Source organism: Bos indicus x Bos taurus, chromosome 7 (assembly GCF_003369695.1).
Source record: "Bos indicus x Bos taurus breed Angus x Brahman F1 hybrid chromosome 7, Bos_hybrid_MaternalHap_v2.0, whole genome shotgun sequence".
NCBI lineage: Eukaryota > Metazoa > Chordata > Mammalia > Artiodactyla > Bovidae > Bos > Bos indicus x Bos taurus.
Genome location: NC_040082.1, coordinates 88,779,353 through 88,802,722, shown reverse-complemented (window position 1 = coordinate 88,802,722; position 23,370 = coordinate 88,779,353). Strand labels below are relative to the sequence as shown.

General features: G+C 38.6%; 1 protein-coding gene across 1 annotated transcript in view; it reads right to left on the bottom strand.

Annotated features, from left to right (window-relative positions):
• RAD50 (RAD50 double strand break repair protein) overlaps positions 1-23,370 on the bottom strand; it is a 109,553-nt gene that overhangs the window by 69,808 nt on the left and 16,375 nt on the right. The window contains exon 3 of the mRNA XM_027547086.1: positions 3,891-4,042. Within this exon, the coding sequence (XP_027402887.1) occupies positions 3,891-4,042 (152 nt within the window). The remainder of the gene's footprint in view (positions 1-3,890; positions 4,043-23,370) is intronic.

Below are 23,370 nucleotides of genomic sequence, written 5' to 3'. Positions count from 1 at the left end.
TGACTGGGTAGGATGTGAGTGAGGGAGAGAAAGAGGCAAAAATATTGTGTTATAAAATGGCAGTCTAGAAAAAAATTTTCAAGAAGTGATTAACAGCTACCATTTACTGAGTTATACACAGACCCTCCAGGATAGTTATATTCTAATTCCTGGAATTTTTAAATGCGTTAGTTTACATGGCTAAGTGGACTGTTCCTCATCTGACTTTATTTTTGGAAACTGATGTTAAGTGTATTTTATTACAATTTTAAATATTTTCAAATATTTTCAAATTACTCATAATAAACTTCACATATTAAAACTGTACAATGGCTTTTACTTTTGACATATGCATATAATACTTTGATTTTAAGCCAGTGAGATCCGATTTGGCTAAACTACAGAACTATAAGTTTGCACTGTTTTAAGCCATTAAGTTTGTGATTTGTTGCAGCAATCACAGAAAACTAATACACAAGTCCCAATGACACATTAAGCATTTTATGTCCTTTACTTCAACCCCTAACGTCTTTCTAAGATATCTACAGTGATAACGAAGCCATATTCTACATATTAAAAAATAGAGACTCACTGCAAGGTCTATCTGGTAAAGTGAAGTGAAGTGAAGTCGCTCAGTCATGTCCGACTCTTTGTGATCCCATGGACTGTAGTCCACCAGGCCTCTCTGTCCATGGGATTCTCCAGGCAAGAGTACTGGAGTGGGCTGCCACTTCCTTCTCCAGGGGATCTTCCTGACCCAGGGATCAAACTCAGGTCTCCTGCATTGCAGGCAGACTCTACCCTCTGAGCCACCAGGGAAGCCCAATAGCATTATTCTAACTAATACAGAGGTTGTGACAGTTGTAGCTGTTTCAATACAAGAATGGGGGAAGAGAAGGAGTCAGGAGGAAGTGAAGAAATGGAGATAGTGAGTATCAATAACTCTTCTGAAAAAAAAAACTGACCATAAAGGGGAAGATGAAGACAGACTATAATTGAAGTAAAACGAAACCTGAGCTTGCAGGAGAGACCTGAGTGTGTTTAAAAGCCACCTTCTCTAGCACATAATAGGTGCTACACATTATTGGTTAACAGATTATTTAATTAGTTTAACAAATTAATAAATGAAAGGGATAAGATGATAAATAATTTGCTCAATAAGGATAAAGCTTTGAACTCAGGGCGGCCTAATTCCAACATCCAAACCCATTACAAGATGATACCTGCCCTTAACAGAATGACAACAGCTGAAAGGGACAATATGCTTTCCTACCTGTCTGCTTACCTCATCTTTCCCTATAGACACGATTACTACCACTTTTCACTCATTCAATCTATATTTGAGTGATTATGCACCTTCAATTCAGCAACTGTCCATAAATTTACTCAAAGGAATGGACCATTATTACTAAATCTTTAATGGGATCACTCTGTTTAACTGATAAATAGTATAAAATAAAAAATTAAATGATGATAGTGGATAAGGCTGTGCAGGTGTAGAGACAGGATGAAACTCTACTTTCTGCTCAGTTGTGCTAAGAAACTAAAACAGGTTTATGCAAATCAAAACCACTATGAGGTACCATTTCACACCAGTCAGAATGGCTGCAATCCAAAAGTCTACAAATAATAAATGCTGGAGAGGGTGTGGAGAAAAGGGAACCCTCTTACACTGTTGGTGGGAATGCAAACTAGTACAGCCACTATGGAGAACAGTGTGGAGATTCCTTAAAAAACTGGAAATAGAACTGCCTTATGATCCAGCAATCCCACTGCTGGGCATACACACTGAGGAAACCAGAAGGGAAAGAGACACGTGTACCCCAATGTTCATCGCAGCACTGTTTATAATAGCCAGGACATGGAAGCAACCTAGATGTCCATCAGCAGATGAATGGATAAGAAAGCTGTGGTACATATACACAATGGAGTATTACTCAGCCATTAAAAAGAATACATTTGAATCAGTTCTAATGAGGTGGATGAAACTGGAGCCTATTATACAGAGTGAAGTAAGCCAGAAGGAAAAACATAAATACAGTATACTAACGCATATATATGGAATTTAGAAAGATGGTAACGATAACCCTGTATACGAGACAGCAAAAGAGACACTGATGTATAGAACAGTCTTATGGACTCTGTGGGAGAGGGAGAGGGTGGGAAGATTTGGGAGAATGGCATTGAAACATGTGAAATGTCATGTATGAAACGAGATGCCAGTCCAGGTTCAGTGCACGATGCTGGATGCTTGGGGCTGGTACGCTGGGACGGACCAGGGGGATGGTATGGGGAGGGGGGAGGGAGGAGGGTTCAGAAATTAATAATTAAAAATAAATAAATAAATAAATAAATAATAATAAAAAAAAAAAAAGTACTTGACAATCATCTCTGGATAACAATATGTCTATATATTATATGTATAATTATATATATTGTATATCTATACATTTGGATATATTTCTAGGAATAGTACTAGGGACAGAATTAGTGATTGTAGTAGGAAAGAAAATTTTGAATACCTTATAGAGAGTATAACCCAAAACAGTGTTTATTTGTCCCAAATGGTTAAAGCAAATCTTGCCTCATGCATTTTATCACCAAAAAGCAATATTGTCCTAAAACCCCTACCACTTAAGTATTTATGTCGATTACAGGTCTCTTTTATTATTTAAAGAAAACACATATATTATATCCTAAAGAGTCTCTTCTCATAAGAACTACTTAATTTTTCTAACATTGAAACAATATGGTATTACAGATAGACTCCTGTCATGTAATCTGTCTTAATACAAATACACATACAGCTCGTTTTCATGTGTCCTTTACAAATTACCAACTCATTTTATACACAAGCATACAAACAACAATAATAATACAGTTACAATCATACAGTATAGTCTTAATTATTCTTCTTTCCAAGGAAATGATTGCAATGCTTATGTGAACTAAGGCGGATGCTCTAGCCTCCCCACACTTCCTCTTCAGGGGTTTGCTTCTGACAGAGAATATGTCACATTGCCACATCAAAAATAACTATATACACATAAACATACAAGCACAACAAACGTTAAATCTGCATCTTTCTCTCTGGTCTTTTCGATATTTTCATCTTCTAGTTTGGAGGAATTAATATTCTTATATAACATCATATTTTGGCTCTCTGTTATCGTTCACGGTTCCCAAATCAGGAATCGTGAAATGACGTCCTACTGTTTCCTATACTCATTTGTAGTTGTAGTCCAGCTAATTTTCATTATGTTCAAAACAAACAAACCAAAAAAGAAACAATGGTTCCATCTTCCTTTTTTTTTTTCAACTGTCAACCTCTCATCGACAAGTTATAATACGTTGGGCAAGCCAGCCTCTCTGGGCATCAGCTTCCCCTCTATAAAACAGTGGCTTAAATTAAATTAGACTGTGAAATGCTGTGTTTTACCCCATAGAGTCCGTTACTCTTAGAACCTGTTCCTGAGGATGATACAAAAATGGAGTTACTGTACCCTGAGATTTTCACTGCTTCCTTTTGAACTGTTATCTTAAACCGACTTGCATGCTGTTTCCCAAAAAAAAATAAATAAATAAATAAATAAATAAAACAGGTTTAAAGATACAGTCTGTTAAAAAATTAATAAGTTCCATTTTGAATAGATTAAAAAACCAGACTGCAAATCCTTTGGTGCTTTTTTTTTTTCTTTTCCAAGCAAACCTTGTACCAGGACTTTGGTCCAAATTGTGTATTCTATTAACCCATATGAGTGTATTTCTGTAAGCATAGTTATGTTGAAATATTTTTAAAAAGCAAAAAAATAATAAGTTCCCTTAAACTTAAAATGTAGAATAAAAACATACAGGTTTGTAGACCGAAAGACAAAAAGGATCAGACATTCAAATATAAAATAAACACCTACTTTGTTCTAGTAATGACTCCTTCCAAGGTTTTAAATTCTGTCTTTTTGCTTTTTTGAGTACAAAGCATAGATCTCTGCACAGCCACAACTTCTCCATTGACATCACGAAACTGTAGACGAATCTGGGCTCTAACATCTGTTTCTTGAGCAACCTTTGAAGGTAAAAAGAGGAAAATCATGCTACGTTAATAAGTATCAGAATATTACTTCTGAAAAGAAAATATTCAAGCAATTTTACTTATCAAAAATTTTAAAAAATGAATGAGATTATTATATGCTATTCAAAATATAGCAAGACCACAAATAACCAAAGAATACTGAGAAAGAAAAACAGAGCTCCCTGACTTCAGACTATACTATAAAGCTACAGTAATCAAAACAGTACATAATGACACAAACACAAACTTACACATCAAGTGAACAGGCTAGAAAGATCAGAAATAAACCCACATACCAATGGTCAACTGGCCTACAACAATGGAGGCAAGAATATATGATGGAGAAAAGGCAGTCTCTTCAATAAGTGGTACTGGGAAAATTAGTGTGTGACATGTGAAAGAATGAGATTAGAAGATTCTCTAATACCGTACACAAAAATGAACTCAAAATGGATCAAAGACCTAACTGTATGATCGGATACTACAATACTCTTTGAGGAAAACTGTTGCAGAACAATCTTTGACATAAATCGCAGCAGTATCTTTTTAGGGCTACCTCTTAGACTGCTAAGTCACTTCAGTCGTGTCCGACTCTGTGCGACCCCCTTGACAGCAGCCCACTAGGCTCCTCTGTCCCTGGGCTTCTCCAGGCAAGAATACTGGAGTGGGTTGCCATTTCCTTCTCCAGTGCATGAAAGTGAAAAGTGAAAGTAAAGTCGCTCAGTCGTGCCCAACTCTTAGTGACCCCATGGACTGCAGCCCACCAGGGTCCTCTGTCCATAGGATTTTCCAGGCAAGAGTACTGGAGTGGGGTGCCATTACCTTCTCCGACCTCTTAGACTAATCAAAACAAAAACAAATGGAACCTAATTAAACTTCAAAGCTTTTGCAGAGCAAAGGAAACCATAAACAAAAGGAAAATTCATCCCACAGAATGGGAGAAAATATCTGCAAATAATGTGACTGACAAGGGATTAACTTCCAAAATATACAAACAGCTCATGCAGCTCACTATCAACAAACAACCCAATCAGAAAATGGACAGAAAATCTAACTAGACATTTCTCCAAAAAAGACATACAGGGGAGCCATCAGGATGGAAGAATAGTAGGACTTGAAGTTTACCTTCTCCCACAAACATCAAAAATAAATCTACATGTAGAATGATTCTCACAGAGTATCTATTGTAAAGCTGGCAAAAGACCTCAGACTTCTGAAAGGTTAAGAAAATCTCCACATAACCAGGTAGGAAAAAGGAACAAAAAGAAAGAAGAGAAAGGAATCAGGATGGGACCTGCACCTGTGGAAGGGAGCCATGAGAGAGGAAAGGTTCCTGCACCCTGTGAACCTCCCTCACTGGCAGGAGATTGGCCAGGACATAAGGGGAGTTTCTGAGTCTCAGAGAAGAATGTGCAGCTCATTTGTATAGTCAGGCCAGAGGGAAAACCGCACAGATGGTCGGTGCTGCCAACCTGCACTCCCTAGCCTCAGATGCTCTTCTGTTGGTGCGGACAGGGACTGAGTGCTGACAGGCGGGCTTCAGAGATCAGAACCAAAGAGAACTGCGGTTGGCCCTGCAGAAACATCCCGGAGCGTGGGGCTGGAATCCAGTCTGAGCTCAACTCAAAGGAAGCCTGGGCAACCTCAGAGGCTAGCTGCCATTGTTTAGGGGGTGCAACGAGAAGAGGGGTAGGACCCGGATTACAGCCCTTTCCCCAGTGTGCGTACTAGCAGCGGACAGGACACTGCCTGCAGCGTGGGCTTCTAGTGCTCTTCAGCCCCCACCACTTCCATTCCAGACATCAAGAATGGTTGCAAGCCCCCACCACCTCCCTCCCAGAACCCAAGAGCAGTCACAAGCTCCTACTGCTGCCTGAACAGACTCCAGAACAGTCACGAGCCACATCCGTTCCCATCGCCTGCCCCAGGGGTGCCCCTGGGCCACCACGGCAAACCTCAGGATTGGGCAGTAAGCTCCTGCATATGTACACTCCCATCAAGGGGATAAAAACCAGTACACACTGAAGAAAGAGGCTCTAGGCATCCATACTAGCAAGTGCCCTCATATCAAATGTATTAATCCTAGACAAGCTACAAAGGGACAACCTCACATATAAACAGCCCTACAAGGCCACAGTACATAACTAGTTTTCCTAAACTTGAGTGAGAAAAGTATAAGTAAAATGAATACGCAGAAGAACCATTCTCAATTAAAAGACCAAGAGAAATCCCCCAAAAGAACAATGAAACAGACCTCTTTTAATAAACATCAACTTCAAAAAGGAGGTAATGAAAATACTGAAGGAATTAAGAAAGGCTATCAACAGAAATGCAGACTACTGTAAAAAGAAATAAAGGACTACAGAGAACCAAGAGCAATTAGAACATTTATTTGCAGAGATGAAGGCTGAGCTAAAACCAATGAACAGCAGAATAAACAATGCAGAATAATGAATAAGTGCCCTGAAGATAAAATAACGGAAATCACTCAATCAGGACAGCAGATAGAAAGCCAAATGAAAAAAATTAAAGCAATATAAGAGACCTATGGGATAGTATAAGGCATGCAAGTCCACCAATAAGATGGCTACCAGAAGGGGGTCTAAAATTATCTGAAGTAATCATGGCTGAAAACTTCCCAAACCTATAAAAGGAAACAGATATCCTGCTCTGTCCATGGGATTCTCAAGGCAAGAATACCAGAGTGGGTGGTCATGCTCTCCTCCAGGGGATCTTCCCAACCCAGAGAATGAACTCACATCTCCTCTGACTCTTGCATTGCAGGTGGATTCCTTACCCACTGAGCCATCTGGGAAGCCCTAACAAGAAGCACAGGAGATCCCAAATAAGATAAACCCAAACAGATCTGCACTAAGACATACATAAAAATGGCAAAAGTTAAAGAGAAAATTCTTAAGGCAGAAAGAAAAAAAGATTTAATTATAAGCAGCCCTCATAAGGCTGCCGTCTATGGGGTCACACAGAGTCGGACACGACTGAAGTGACTTAGCAGCAGCAGCAGCAGGTTTATCACCTGTACAGAAACACAACAGGCCAGAAGGGAGTGGCAAGATACAGTCCAAGTCTTGAAAGGGAAAAATTCACAACCTAGAATACTCTACCCAGCAAGATTATAATTTAGAAAAGAAGAAGAGATAAAGAATTTCTCAGACAGGCATAAGCTAAAAGAACACAGCACTACTAAACCTATCTTAAAGGAAATATTGGAAGATCTTCTCCAAATCTTTAAAGAAAATAAGAATCTATAAGAGAAAATCAAAACTGGAAAGTAAATCACTTAAACCATTACACATATAAAAAATTTTTTTAAACTTCTATTAAAGTGATGATAACACAATGAAGAACAAAAGAATGAACATGAAGATGTAGAACGGGACATCAAAATCATAACATGTGGACGAGGAAAGTAAGTAAATGTAGTTTTCTTCCTAGGATATCTTTCAGCCTATATGACTACCAGTCTAAGAGAAATACATAAGGAAGGGGTTGACATACTTGAAAAAACAGAGTATCCACAATCAAAAACATAAAATAGATTCACAAAAACCAAAAAGAACATACGTATAATACAAAAAAAAAAAAAATCACAGCACAACAGGAAAAACAAAAAGGAACAAAGAAATATAAAATCAAGAGGAAAATGCAGTTTAAAATGGCAATAAATACATATCTATCAATAAGTGGGGGCAATGGCACCCCACTCCAGTACTTTTGCCTAGAAAATCCCATGGATGGAGGAGCCTGGTAGGCTGCAGTCCATGGGGTCGATACAGTCGGATACGACTGAGCGACTTCACTTTCACGCACTGGAGAAGGAAAGGGCAACCCACTCCAGTGTTCTTGCCTGGAGGATCCCAGGGACGGGAAGTCTGGTGGGCTACCATCTATGGGGTCGCACAGAGTCGGACACGACAGAAGCAACGCAGCAGCATCAATAATTACCTTAAGTGTCAATGGACTAAATGCTCTAATCAAAAGACAGAGTGGCAGATTGGATTAAAAAAAACAAGAGCCTACAATATACCTAAAGATAACCACTTCAGGGCAAAGAACACACACAGATTCAAAGTGAGAGGATGGAAAAAGATATTTCATGCTAACAGAAATGACAAAAAAGCAGGGATTACAATACTTGTATCAGACAAGACAGAATTTAAAACAAAGGCCACAGGACTTCCCTTGTAGTCCATGGGTTAAACACTCATATGTCAATGCAGAGGACAAGGGCTTGATCCCTGGAATGGGAAGACCACACGGGCTGCAAGGCCATTAGGCCTATGTGCACTGCACATACTGAGTCTGTAGCTCTAGAGCCCAGGCTCTTCAACAAGAGAACCACTGAATGAGAAGCCAATACACCGCAACTGGAGAGGAACCGCTGCCCACCTTAGACAGAGAAAGCCCCCACACAGCAATGAAGACCCAGCATATCCAAAAAGAAATAAATGCATGTGACTCAATTCCTTTTAAAAAAGGGCCATAAAGAAGATAAAGATACTATACAATGACAAAAGGATCAATACAAGAAAAGGATTTTACACAACATATATGCACCTAAGATACAAGCATCCAAATACATAAAATAAATACTAACACCCATACAGGAAAAAACTGACAGGAATACAATAATAAGAGACTGTAACACCACACTCACATCAATGGACGGATATTCTAGACAGACTCAGTAAGGAAACAAAAATCCTACGTGATACAATAAAACAGACATAATTGATATTTTCAGGACATTACAGCCAAAAAAATCCCAGAATACACATTCTTTTCAAGCGCACACTGAACATTCTCTAGGATTGATCACATACTACGACAAAAAACAAGCCTCAGCAAATTTAAGAGTACAGAAATTATCTCAAGTATCTTTTCTGACCACAACAGCACGAGACTAGAAATTAACCACAGAAAAAAAAAATGAGAAAAAAAAAATTACTGGAGATTAAACAACATGCTACTAAAAAACCAATGGGTCAATGACAAAATTATAAAGGAAATTTTACAATACCTTGAGACAAATGACAATGAAAACACAACCATGCAAAATCTCTGGAATGCAGCAAAAGTAGTTCTTAGAGGGAAGTCCATAGTGATACATTCCTTCCTCAAAAACAAGAAAAATCTCAGACAAACAACCTAAACTACCACTTTAAGAAATCAGGGAAAAAAAAAGGAAAAGAAAACCTAAAATCAGCCAAAAGAAGGAAATGATAAAAATCTGAAAGAAAGAGTAAAATACAAATTTTTTTTTTAAATATGAGAAAAAAAAAAATTCAATAAAACCAAGACCTGGTTCTTTGAAAGGATAGACAAGACTAACAACCTCTGGCCAGCCTGACCAGGAAGAATAGAGAATCCAAATCAACAAAATAAGAAATGTCAAAGGAGATGTAACAACTGATACTGCAGAAATACAAAAAAAACCTAAGGGAATACTATGAACAATTACATGGCAGCAAATTCGACAACCTAAAAGAAATGGACAAGTTTCTAGAAACATATACTCCACTAAAATTGAATCAAAAAGAAATAGATCAATCACTAGAAGCAAAACAGAATCTGTAATTAAAAAGTACTCTATACGGCTTCCTTGGTGGCTCAGAGGTAAAGAATCTGCCTGCCAATAAAGGAGACGGGTTCGATCCTTGGCCCAGGAAGATGCCACACGCTGAGGAGCAACTACGGCTGAGTACCACAACTAGTGAGCCACAGCTACTGAAGCCTGCACACAGCAACCAGAGTAGCCTCCACTCACTGCAACCAGAGAGAAGCCCAAGCAGCAACAAAGACCCAGCACAACCAAAAATAAATAAAATTATTTTAAAACGAAAAAGCATTCTACAAAAGTCCAGGACCAGACAGCTTCACAGGAGAATTCTATCAAACATATAAAGAACTTACACTGATCCTCTTCCAACAAATGGAAGAGCAGGAAACACTTTCAACCCTGATACAGAAACCAGACAAAGACACCATCAAAAAGAAAATTACAGGCCAATGTCTTTGGTTTCGGAGAAGGCAATGGCACCCTACTCCAGTACTCTTGCCTGGAAAATCCCAGGGACGGGGGAGCCTGGTGGGCTGCCTCTATATGGATGCAAAAATTCTCAACAAAATATTAGCAAACTGAATCCGACAACCCATAAAAAATATCACACACCACAATCAAGTGGGATTCATCTTAAGTTTATAAGATTGGTTCAACAAAAGCAAATCAATCAATGTGATAGAAGACACAAACAAAAGAAAAGACAAAAACCACATGATCATCTCAATAGATGCAGAGAAAAACATCTGACAAAAAGCAACATCCATTCATGATAAAAAGTCTTACCAAACTGGATACAGAGGGAACACATCTCAAGACAATAAAAGCTATTTGTGACAAATCCACAGTTAATATAATACTCAGTGGTGAAAAGTTGAAAGTCTCCCTGCTAACATCTGGAATGAAATAAGGATGCTCACTCTCATCTCTTTCATTCAATACAGTAGAGGAAAACCTAGCCATGGCTTATCAGTAAGACAAAAATAAAGGGGGGGGGGGAGTATCCAAATTGGAAGGAAAGAGGTAAAACTGCCATTGTATGCAGATGATATGATATTATATATAGAAAACACTTTGGCATTGCCCTTGTTTGGGATTGGAATGAAAAACTGACCTTTTCCCATCCTGGAAAGGTTATGCTCAAAATCCTTCAAGCTAGGACTCCTCAGTACATCAACTGAGAACTTCCAGATATACAAACTGGATTTAGAAAAGGCAGAGAAACCAGATGAAAGGTTGTTGTTGAATCACGCAAAGACACCAGGATTCTTGGCCCCCAGAGGAGAAGAATTCAATCCGGGGCCAGAGACGAGGCTTGATCGCTCAGAGCTTTTGTGTAATAAAGTTTTATTAAAGTATAAAGGAGATAGAGAAAGCTTCTGACATAGGCATCAGAAGGGAGCAGAAAGAGCACCTGCTTGCTAGTGTTAACAATGAAGTTATATAATCCAAAGAATGTCTGGAGGTTGTAAAGACCTCATCAGACCTACTCCCATAATTTACATTTTAAGATAACAGAATTAGCCAGAAGGTTTAATCCAGAGACTGTCCTCAGGCAGGATACATTATTGTTATATAATCCTAAGGAATGTGGAGAAAGAAAAAAAGTTTGTCCTTTCTTCCTCCTTGAGAATTCCAGACCCCTCTCTCCTTGGGGACCCCTAGACTCCTTATCAACCTGCCTAGGAAGTGACTCTCTCACAGAGATCAGATCACCAACATGGGTCATACTGGGTCACAGAGAAAGCAAGGGAATTCCAGAAAAACAGCTACTTCATTGACTACACTAAAGCTTTTGACTGTGTGGATCACAACAAACTATGGAAAATTCCTAAAGAGATAGGAATACCAGACCACCTTACCTGTCTGAGAAACCTGTACACAGGTCAAGAAGCAACAGTTAGAACTAGACATGGAACAATGAACTGGTTCAAAATTGGGAAAGGAGTACAAGGCTGTATATTGTCACCTTGCTTATTTAACTTATATGCAGAGTAGTACATCATGGCAAATACAGGGCTGGATGAATCACAAGCTGGAATCAAGACTGCCAGGAGATATATCAACAATCTCAGATACACACATGATACCACTCTAAGGGCAGAAAGTGAAGAAGAACTAAAAAGCCTCTTGATAAGGGTAAAACAGGAGAGTGAAAAAGCTGACTTAAAACTCAATATCCAAAAAACTAAGATCATGGCATCTGGTTCCATCACTTCATGACAAACAGAAGGGGAAAAAGCAGAAGTAATGACAGATTTTATTATTCCTAGGCTCCAAAATTACTGTGGATGTTGACTGCACCCATGAAATTAAAAGATGCTGGATCCTTGGAAGGAAAGCTATGACAAACCTAAACAGTGTATTAAAAGCAGAGACATAACTTTGCTGACAAAGATCCATATAGTCAAAGCTATGGTTTTTCCAGTAATCATGTATGGATGTGAGAGTTGGACCATAAAGAAGGCTAAGTGCTTAAGAATGAATGCTTTCAAATTGTGGGGCTGGAGAAGACTCTTGAGACTCTCTTGGAATGCAAGGAGATCAAATCCTGAAGGAAATCAACCCTGAATAGTCACTGGAAGGACCGATGCTTGAGGTTCCGATATTTTGGTCCCCTGATGCAAAGAGCTGACTCATTGGAAAAGACCCTGATGCTGGGAGAGATTGACAACCAAAGGAGAAGGGGGTGGCAGAGGATGAGATGGTTAGATAGCATCACCAACTCAATGACCATGAATCTGAACAAACTCCAAGAGAGAGTGATGGACAGGGGAGCCTGGCATGCTGCACTCCATGAGGCTGCAAAGAGTTGGACATGACTGAACAATAACAGTAACATAGAAAACCCTAAAGACTCACACAAAAGCTTCTAGAACTAAAAAAAGAATCCAGCAAGGTAGCAAGATACAAGATTAACAGACAGAAATCAGCTGCATTTCTTTACACCAACAATGAAATCTCAGAAAGAAAACTGGAAAAGAAAATACTTTTTAAAACTGCAATCTCAAAAATAAAATACTTAGATATAAGCTTCAGCAAAGAAGTGAAAAACTTCTACACTGAAGACTATAAAACATTAGTAAAGAAAACTGAGGTTCCGGTCAAGATGGTGGAATAGAAGGACGCGTGCTCATCTCCTGCGAGAGAAAGCAAAACTGTAACTATCTGCTGAATGACTGCTGACAGGAGGTCCCCGGAGCCCACCAAAAGAAGATACCCCACGGCCAAAGACAAAGATGCTGCAGTAAGACGGCAGGAGGGCCGCAATCGCAATAAAATCAAATTCTATACCTACTGGGCGGGTGACCCACAAACTGAAGAACAATAATACCAAAGCTCTCCCACTGTTGTGAAGGTTCTGAACTCCACATCAGGCTTCACAGCCTGGGGATCTGACAAAGGGACTGGGAATCCCCTGAGAATCTAACTTTGAAAGCCAGTGGGATTTGATTACTAGACTCCAACAGGACTAGGGTAAACAGAGACTCCAGTCTTAGAGAGCACGAACTCTTGTGCCCACCAAGACCCAGAGGAAAGGAGCACAGTCTCCCCACAAGAGACTGAACCGAAACTACCTACTAGTGTTGGAGGGTCTCCTGTGGAGGCATGGGTCGGCAAGGGCTCACACAGGGAAGGGGGCACTGGCAGCAGCAGTCCGAGAAGGTACCCCTTGGGCGTAAGCCCTCTTAGAGGCCACCATTAACCCTACCATAGAGCCCACAGACCCCAGGGCTGGGTAGCCTCAGGCCAAACAACTATGAGGGAGGTCTGACTGCAACCCCACCAATCAGCAGATAACTGGATTAAAGCTTTACTGAGCAAGGCCCTGCCCACCAGGGCAAGACCCAGTTTTTTCTACCACCAGTCCCTCCCATAGCAAGCTTAAACAAGCCTCTCAGCCTCCTCCATCGGAAAACTGACAGAAGAAGCAGGAAAAAGCGCAGACCCCACAGCAGCTAAAGCAAAAACCACATTAGAGAAAGTTATATCAGGATGAAAAAGCAGAAAGTTATGTCCCAGATGAAGGGACAAGATAAAATCCCAGATAAACAACTGAATGAAGTGGAGACAGGCAACCCTCCAGAAAAAGAATTCAGAATGATAGTAAAGATGACCTAGGATCTTGGGAAAACAATGGAGAAGATGCAAGAAATGTTTACCAATGACTTACAAGAACTAAAGAACAAACACAGATGAATAATATACTAGAAGGAATCAATAGCAGAATAACTGAGGCAGAAGAACAGATAAATGACCTACAGGACAGAATGGTGGAAATCACTGCCACAGAAAAGAATATAGAAAAAAGAATGAAAAGAAATGAAGTCAGCCTAAGAGACCTATGGGACAACATTAAGTGCCTCAACATTTGCATTATAGAGGTTCCAGAAGAACAGAGACAGAAAGGACCTGAGAAAATATTTGAAGAGATAACAGCTGAAAACTTCAAGGAAATAGTCATCGAAGTCCCAGAAGCAAAGCCTCAGGCAGGATAGACCCAAGGAGGAACACACCAAGGCACATAGTAATCAAACTGACAAAAATTAAAGACAAAAATAAAATATTAAAAGCAACAAGGAAAAAACTGCAAAAAACATACAAGGGAACTCCTATCAGGGAACTCTCAATTGAAACTCTACAAGCTAGAAGGGAATGGCATGAAAGAAAAGAACCTACAACCAAGAAAACTCCACCCAGCAAGATTCTCATTCAGATTTGATGGAGAAATCAGAATCTTTCCAGACAAGCAAAAGTTAAAAGGAGCTTCTCTAGGCAGGAAAACAAGAGCAGGAAAAGACCTACAGAAAATAAACCTAAAACAATTAAGAACATGGTGAAGTGAAGTCACGCAGTCGTGTCCGACTCTTTGCGACCCCATGGACTGCAGCCCACCAGGCTCCTCCCTCCATGGGATTCTCCAGGCAAGAGTATTGGAGTGGGCTGCCATTTCCTTCTCCAGGGGATCTTTCCGACCCAGGGATCAAACCTGGGTCTTCCGCATTGCAGGCAGACACTTTAATCTCTGAGCCACCACAAAAGCCCAAGAACACGGTAAAAGGATCATAATATTGATAATTACCTTAAATGTAAATGGATTAAATGCACCAACCAAAAGACACAGACTGGCTGGGCAGGTGGAAACACGTGCATGTGTGCACTTCCACTTACCACACCACTCTGCGTGAGCCCTCAAATTGTACGTGACTAGTTTATATTGCTAGGTTAATCATGTTTCCATTATGGCTTACCACTGTAATTATCTTTTTTTTTGGTCTGGGTATTGACTGTGAAAACTGATAAATATCTTTTACTATTGTGATCATGTAACTATTACTCCCTTAATACCACTGCATCATGATTGGTCAACAGGAAAATAATAGAATTCAGTATCACCAAAACTACCATTTAACAGAAAAATCTGTAATCACTTTTTAAAATCCAGATGCATATCAGAATTATCTTCGAATTTTTTGAAAAATACAAATGCCCAGATATTGGGGGTTTTTCGGCCAGAGCTCCAGATATATTTCTAATATGCAACCATATTTAAACACAACCAGACTATATGATGATCTTTTACTTTTATCTAGTTTCACTTTTTCTATTACATAGTCAGTGCTCCTATCTCATTTAGTTTATGTTTTCCAATTTCTCCATCTTTTTTTTTTTTTGGATGTTCTTTCTCAAAACTTTATCAAGCATAGTAGAAAAGCTTTTGTATATATATGTATAAATAATATATATTAGATATATTTTAGAAAACTTATGAATGTTTCTCTACCTAAAACTTTCATGATATTTTTATTCCACTTGTTTGACTTACAAATAGAATGCTAGATTTCCAATTTAAAAAAACAGATATGCAACAAGCAACAAAGGTTTACTAGATAGCACAGGGAACTATAGTCAAGATCTTTTAATAACCTATAATAGAAAATAATTTCAAAACTAGTATTTGTGTATATGTATAACTGAATCACCTTACTGTGCATCTGAAACATTAAGTCAACTATACTTCAATAAAATATATATATTAAGAAAAAAAAAAGAAAACTTAAGATGATGCAGAGAAATGGAAAGCTATCCCAAGCTCTTGGCTTGGAAGAACTATTATTATTAAAGTGTCATACTACCCAAAGCAATCTACAGATTTAAGGCAATCCCTATCAAATTACCCATGACATTTTTCATAGAACTAGAGTAAGTTATTCTAAAATTCATATGGAACCATTAAAGACTAGTATCACCAAAGCAATCCTGAAGAACAAACCAGGAGGCATAACCCTCCTAGATGTCAGACAACACTAACAAAACTACAATAATCAAAACAGTGTGGTATTGGCACAAAAACAGACATGGATCAATGGAATGGAATAAGACAGCACAGAAAAATCCACACAACTATGGTCAATTAATTGACAAGACAAGAATTTACAACAAGAAAAAGACTATCTCTTCAGCAAGTGGTGTGGGCAAAATTGGAGAGCCACATGTAAAGCAATGAACTTAGAACACACATTCTCACTATACACAAAAATAAACTCAAAATGGCTTAAAGACTTAAGTATAAAACATGACACCATAAGACTTCTAGAAGAGAGCATTAGCAGAAACATTCTCTGACATAAATCATACCAATGTTTTCTTAGGTCAGTTTCCCAAGGCAATAGAAATAAAAGCAAAAATAAACAAATGGGACCTAGTCAAACTTACAAGCTTTTGCATAGCAAAAGAAACCATAAACAAAATGAAAAGACAACCTATAGAATGGGAGAAAATATCTGCAAACAATGTGATCAAGGGCTAATTTCCAAAATATACAAACAACTCATACAACTCAACAATAGAAAAAACAACCCCATCAAAAAATGGGCAGAAGACCTAAACAGACATTTCTCCAAAAAAGACATACAGATGGCCAATAGGCCCATGAAAGATGCTCAACATTGCTAATTATTAGAGAATGCAAATCAAAACTACAAGGATGTATCACCTCACACTGGTCAGAATGGACATCATCAAAAAGTCTACAACCAATAAATGCTGGAGAAGGTGAAGAGGAAAGGGAAAACTCCTACACTGTTGGTGGGAATTTAAATTAGTACAGCCACTACGGAGAACAGTACTGAAGTTCCTTAAAAAACTAAAAATAGAACTACCATATTATACAGCAATCCCATTCCTGGACATATACCCAGAGAAAACCATGATTCAAAAGGATACATACACCCCAATGTTCACTGTAGCACTATTTATAATAGCCATGACATGGAAGCAACCTAAATGTCCATCAACAGAAGAACTAATAAGGAAGATGTGGTAATATATACAATGGAGTATTAATCAGCCATTAAAAAAAAAGAATGAAATAATGCCATTTGGAGCAACATGGATGGACCCAGAGATTATCATACTGAGACAAAGAGGAATATGATATCACTTATATATGAAATCTAAAAAAATCTTATTTATAAAACAGAAAGATTCACAGACTTCGAAAACAAACTTATAGTTACCAACAGGGAAAGGCTAGGGGTGGAGGATAATTATGAGGTTGAGATTAACATACTACTATATATAAAATTAGGCCTTCCCTGGTGGCTCAGATGGTAAAGCCTCTGCCTACAATGCAGGAGACCCGGGTTCAATCCCTGGGACGGGAAGATCCCCTGGAGAAGGAAATGGCAACCCACTCCAGTATTCCTGCCTGGACAATCCCATGGACGGAGGACCTTGGTTGGCTACTGTCCGTGGGGTTGCAAAGAGTCGGACACGACTGAGAGACTTCATTATCACTCTCACTATATATAAAATACAGGACTTCCCTGTAGGTCAAATGGTAAAGAATCTGCCTGCAATGCAGGAGACCAGGGTTTGATCTCTGGGTCGGGATCCCTGGAGAAGGGAATGGCAATGCACTCCAGTATTCTTGCCTGGAGAATTCCATGGACAGAGAAGCCTGGCAGGCTACAGTTCGTGGGGTTGCAAAGAGTTGGACACGACTGAACAACTAACACACATACATATACGAAATACACAATCAGCAAGGACCTGCTGTAATATCATAAGAGCCTCTAGTCAACATTCTGTAATACTGATTAGGAATAATCAGGGAAAATAATCTGGGGGAAATAAAGAATGTGGGGGAAAAAGAATCTGGGGGAAAAAAAAGGCGTATGTATTGTATAAGAGAATGATTTTGCTGTACACCTGAAACTAACACAACATTGGAAATCGACTATACCTCAATATGAAATTAAAATTTTTTAAAAGTAAATTAAGGGACTTCTCTAGTGGTCCACTGGCTAAAACTCTGTACTCCCAATGTGGAGAGCTCAGGTTTGATCCCTGGTCAGGGAACTAGATCACACGCCACAACTAAGAATATGAGTGTTGCAACAACAACAACAAAAAATCCCACATGCCACAACTAAGACCCAGTGGAACCACATACATAAATTTAAATAAATTTTAAGTGAATTAAAAAAATACATGCATGAGGAAAAGTACAGTTCAATTTACCAGAACTATATTATCTACTGACATTATTTTTAAAATAAATGAATTTTATCTTTTTAAGAACCAAGTGTTTGTTTTTAGTATTTTAAAAAACAATCACAAGCTTAGAGAAAAATGGAAATACAATATACATCATGACTTTTCCACTCAAACCACCTGAGAATGAATTGCTGATCTGACATCCAAACACCAGTATTTTCTACGAAACAAGGGCATTTTTTACTGTAAAAATCAGGAAATTGAGAATGATATATTACTACCATATGGTCCTCAGTTCCCATTCAATTTTGCCAACTGTCCCAATATGTCCTTTACAATAACAGGATCCAGTTCAGAATTACACATTATGCATTATTCAGAATTACACATTGTTGTCATGTTTCTTTCAATCTGGAACAGTTCCTCAGATTTTCCCTGACTTTCATGACTGATAATTTTAAAAATTACAGAACATTATTTTATAGAATGTGTCCCCAAATTTGTATTTTTCTAATATGTCTTCAGGACTAGAATCAGATTATGCCTCTTTACAGCAATACTGGGCTTCCCTGGTGGCTCAGATGGTAAAGCATCTGCCCACAATGTGGGAGACCTGGGTTCCCCTGAAGAAGGAAATGGCAACCCACTCCAGTACTCTTGCCTGGAAAATTCCATGGACTGAGGAGCCTGGCGGGCTACTATCCTTGGGGTCACAAAGAGTCGGACACGACTGAGCAACTTCACTTTTCTACAGCAGTATCACAGAAGTGATGATATATTCTTTACATTGCATCTTATCAGATGGGCACTATTTCAATTTGTATCATTACTGAGAATGTTACCTTCTATCTCCTGGTAAAGGTGGTATCTGCCAGGCTTCTCCATCATATTATTTTTTGCTTTGCTGTCAATATTTGGGAAACAGATACATTGAAACTGTGTAAATGTCTCATATCTCATCAAGCTTTTCCTTCATCAGTTTTAGCACCTCTATTAATGTTTCTTGTATGAATTATTACTGTGATAGCTATCAAAGAATAGTTTTCTTTTTTTTTTTTTTAAAGAATAGTTTTCTAATTCCATTATTCCTCCTGTATTTATTAAGATTCTACTATAAGGAAGGGATTTATCCTTCACACCCTGCCCCGCACCCACCCCCCTGCAAATGCCACCTTGATTTTCATTTTTAAAATATCACTATGGACTAACACATTCTTCTCTTGGGCTCTGACTCCCAATCAGGATTTTGTGGATGTTCTCCTCCTACTACTAAATTCTGGACCTCTGTCATAGTGTATGATCTTTATGTATACAATGCTGAATTTGACTTGCTAATATTTTGTTATGGATCTCTGCATTTGTGAGAGTTACTCATCTGTAGTTTTCTTGTAATGCCTTTGTCTAGTTTTTGGTAACACAGTAATATCACCTTCATAAAATGAGTTGGGACATATTTCCTTTGCCTCTTTTCTGAAAACAGTTCGTGTGGAATTGACACTATTTCTTCCTAAAATGTTTTTTTACAATTCACCAGTAAAATTATCAGAACCTGAAACTCTTGGTGTAAGGATTTTCAGTTTCTTCAGTAGGTATATTTTTGAGTAAACTTTGGTAGTTTATGTTCTTAAGAGAATTTGTTCATTTCATCTAAGTTGCTGAATTTACTGGCATAAACCTCCTAGCAATATTCCCTTATTACCTATATAATGTCTGTAGGATTCACAGTGATGTTGTCTCTTTCATTCCTAATATTGGTAATTTGTGGCTTATTTATCACTTTGCTTAAAGGTTTATTCATTTTATTGATTAAAAAAAGAAAAGAACCACATTCTGCTTTCACTGATTCTATTGTCTCTGTATTCTTTTGCTCTTATCTTTATTTAATTTCTCTCTTTTACTTAGAGTTTAATTAGCTCTTGTCTTTCAAGTTTCTTAAGATAAAAGCTCAAGTCATTAATTCTAGGCATTTTTTCTTTTCTAATATAAACATGTTATCCTATAAATCTTTAACCATTACTTACCTGCAGTCCACAAATATTTATATGGTATGCTTTCATTTTATTTAAAGTATTTTTCAAATTACTTTCATGATTCCTTTTTTGACCCATGGGTTATTGAGAAATGTACTGTCTAATTTTCAAGTATCTGGAGATTTTTTCTTATTGACTTCTAGTCTAATTCTAGCATGGTCAGAAAATATATTCTGTATGACTTCAATCCTTTGCAATTTATTTACACTTGTTTTACAGTTCAGCATATTTGTGAATGTTTTAGAGTGATTACAAATAATGTGTGCCCTAGCCGAGCCCTGTAGACTCACTGCAGACTCACCAGGAGCAGGAGTGGATGTTGTGAGCACGAGCTGTGGGTGAGGATGGTGCTGCTGTACATTGGCAGAGATCAAGCCCTGAGCCTTTGGAGTGGGAGCACTGCCTCCAAGACCCTAGACTACCAGAGAACTAATCCTAGTAGTGTTAGTGTTAGTCACTCAGTCCTGTCCAACCCTTTGTGACCCCATGGACTGTAGCCTGCCAGGCTCCTTTGTCCATGGGATTCTCCAGGCAAGAGTACTAGAGTGGGTTGCCATTCCCTTCTCCAGGGGATCTTCCTGGCCCAGGAATCAAACCTGGGTCTCCTGCACTACAGGCAGATCCTTTACCATCTGAGCTATGCTAAGTCACTTCAGTTGTGTCTGACTCTGTGCGACCCCATAGACGGCAGCCCACCAGGCTCCCCCGTCCCTGGGATTCTCCAGGCAAGAACACTGGAGTGGGTTGCCATTTCCTTCTCCAATGCATGAAAGTGAAAAGTGAAAGTGAAGCTGCTCAGTCGTGTCTGACTCTTTGCAACCCCATGGACTGCAGCCCACCAGGCTCCTCCATCCATGGGATTTTCCAGGCAAGAGTACTGGAGTGGGGTGCCATTGCCTTCTCCGACCATCTGAGCTATAGGGAAGCCCAAATAGTGAGAATTCACATAAAGGAAACCACTAGAATACAAGACCCAGCATCATCCAACCACCAATAGCACCCTGTGCAGGATGCCTCATCTAAACAGCAAACAAAACAAAAATACAAATCCAATCATTAGCAGACAGGATTACCACCTCACTCAGCCTTGCCCATCAGAGGAAAAACAAACAAACAAACAAAAACTCAGCACAAATCTCACTCCACAAGAAGCTTACACAAACCACCGGTCCAACCTTTAGGAAGGCAGAAACCAAAAGAAAGAATTCAACCTTGAAGCCTGGGAAAAGGAGACCTCAAACACAGTAAGTTAAAAAATAATAATAATAATGAAAAGGCAGAGAAATACTACACAAATGAAGGAAGAAACTAGAAACACAGAAGTCCAAATAAATGAAGAGGAAACAGGCAAACTACCTGAAAAAGAATTCAGAATAATGATAGTAAATATGATCAAATCTAGAGCTGTTGCATCCTCTTGATGATCTGATTCTTCTATCATCATGAAACATCACTTCTTACCCCAATAGCATTACTAGTTCTAAAGTATACTGTCTGATGTTAATATAGCCAATTCAGTTTTCTCTTTATTAGCTGGCATATTTTAGTACATTTTCCATCCTTTTATGTTTAATTTATCTGTATTATTATATTCAAAAATAGTTATTCCCTCTAAAAAATAATACAAATGAATGTATATGCAAAACATAAATAGATATATAGAAAACAAACTTGTGGATACCAAAGAGGAGGGGAAAGGAATAAATTTGGATAAAGGATTAACAGATACAAGATACTACATACAAAACAGGTAAGCAACAAGAATGCACAAGGAATTATACCCATTTTCTTGTAAAAACCAATAATGCAGTATAATCTGCAAAAATACTGAATCGCTACATTGTACACCTGAAAGTAACACAAAAATGTCAATCAACTATACTTTAGGAAAAAAACAACCTACTGGTATTCCTTTTTTTTTATTGGGGTCTTTTTGTAAGGGAATGCAGAAAAACATTTACTTCTGCTTCATTGACTATGCTGAAGTATTTGTGTGGATCACAACAAACTGTGGAAAATTCCTTAAAGAGATGGGAATACCAGACCACCTTACCTGCCTCCTTAGAAACCTACGTGGGTCAGGAAGCAACAGTCAGAACTAGACATGGAACAACAGACTGGTTCAAAATTGGGAAAACATTTTGTCAAGGCTGTATATTGTCACCCTGCTTATTTAACTTATATGCAGAGCACATCATGCAAAATGCCAGGCTGGATGAATTACAAGCTGGAATCAAGATTGCCAGGAGAAATATCAATAATCTCAGATACACACAGGATAACACTCTAATGGCAGAAAGCAAAGAAGAACTAAAGAGCCTCTTGATGAAAGTCAAAGAGGAGAGTGAAAAAGCTGGCCTAAAACTTAACATCCAGAAAACTAAGATCATGGCTTCTGGTCCCATCACTTCATGGCAAACAGAAGCGGGGAAAACTTCAAGTAGTGACAGATTTTATTATTTTCTTGAGCTCCAACATCACTATGGAAGGTGCCTGCAGCCACAAAATTGAGATACTTGCTCCTTGGAAGGAAAGCTAGAATCTCTATTCAGTTTACAATCCCACTTCTCAACCCCAGTAGCTGTTCTCTGCTAGTCCTCACTGAATCTCATTCTAAAGCACATGCAGCTTAGTATCTGGCAAAAGACTCATGGGTTCCTTATGAAGATTTCTGGGGTCCCATCTCTACACAGCAATCCCACCCCTGAACCTTGCCTCACAATTTACAACCACCTCAGCAAACCCAAACTTCTTTGTTCCATCTGCCGAGTGACTACTGCTCTCTGTTGGATTCTAATTCTATGCACTCAAGTTTGCAAAGTGTCCCTAGGTAGAAAGCTAGAATAAATGTGTAGTCACCACATATATTTTTCTTTTCTTAGATATCACAACCCAGCATCTATTGTCCAATGCCTGAAAGAGTTGATTCAAGTATTTTTTCCAGTTTTATAGTCGTTCATCTTGGGAGCACAAGTATGATACTCATTATTCTGTTGCAACCAAAATCACAAACTCCGGGTTTTGCCTTTTTAAAAAAACTGTAGGTAACTTTTGTTGATCTTTTAATGACTTTTTAGCATAAATTTAACTTTCATATTCATCAACTGTTTAACAAATATTTATTAGGCATTCATTAGCTTTCATGCATTGGAGAAGGAAATGGCAACCCACTCCGGTGTTCTTCCCTGGAGACTCCCAGGGACGGGGGAGCC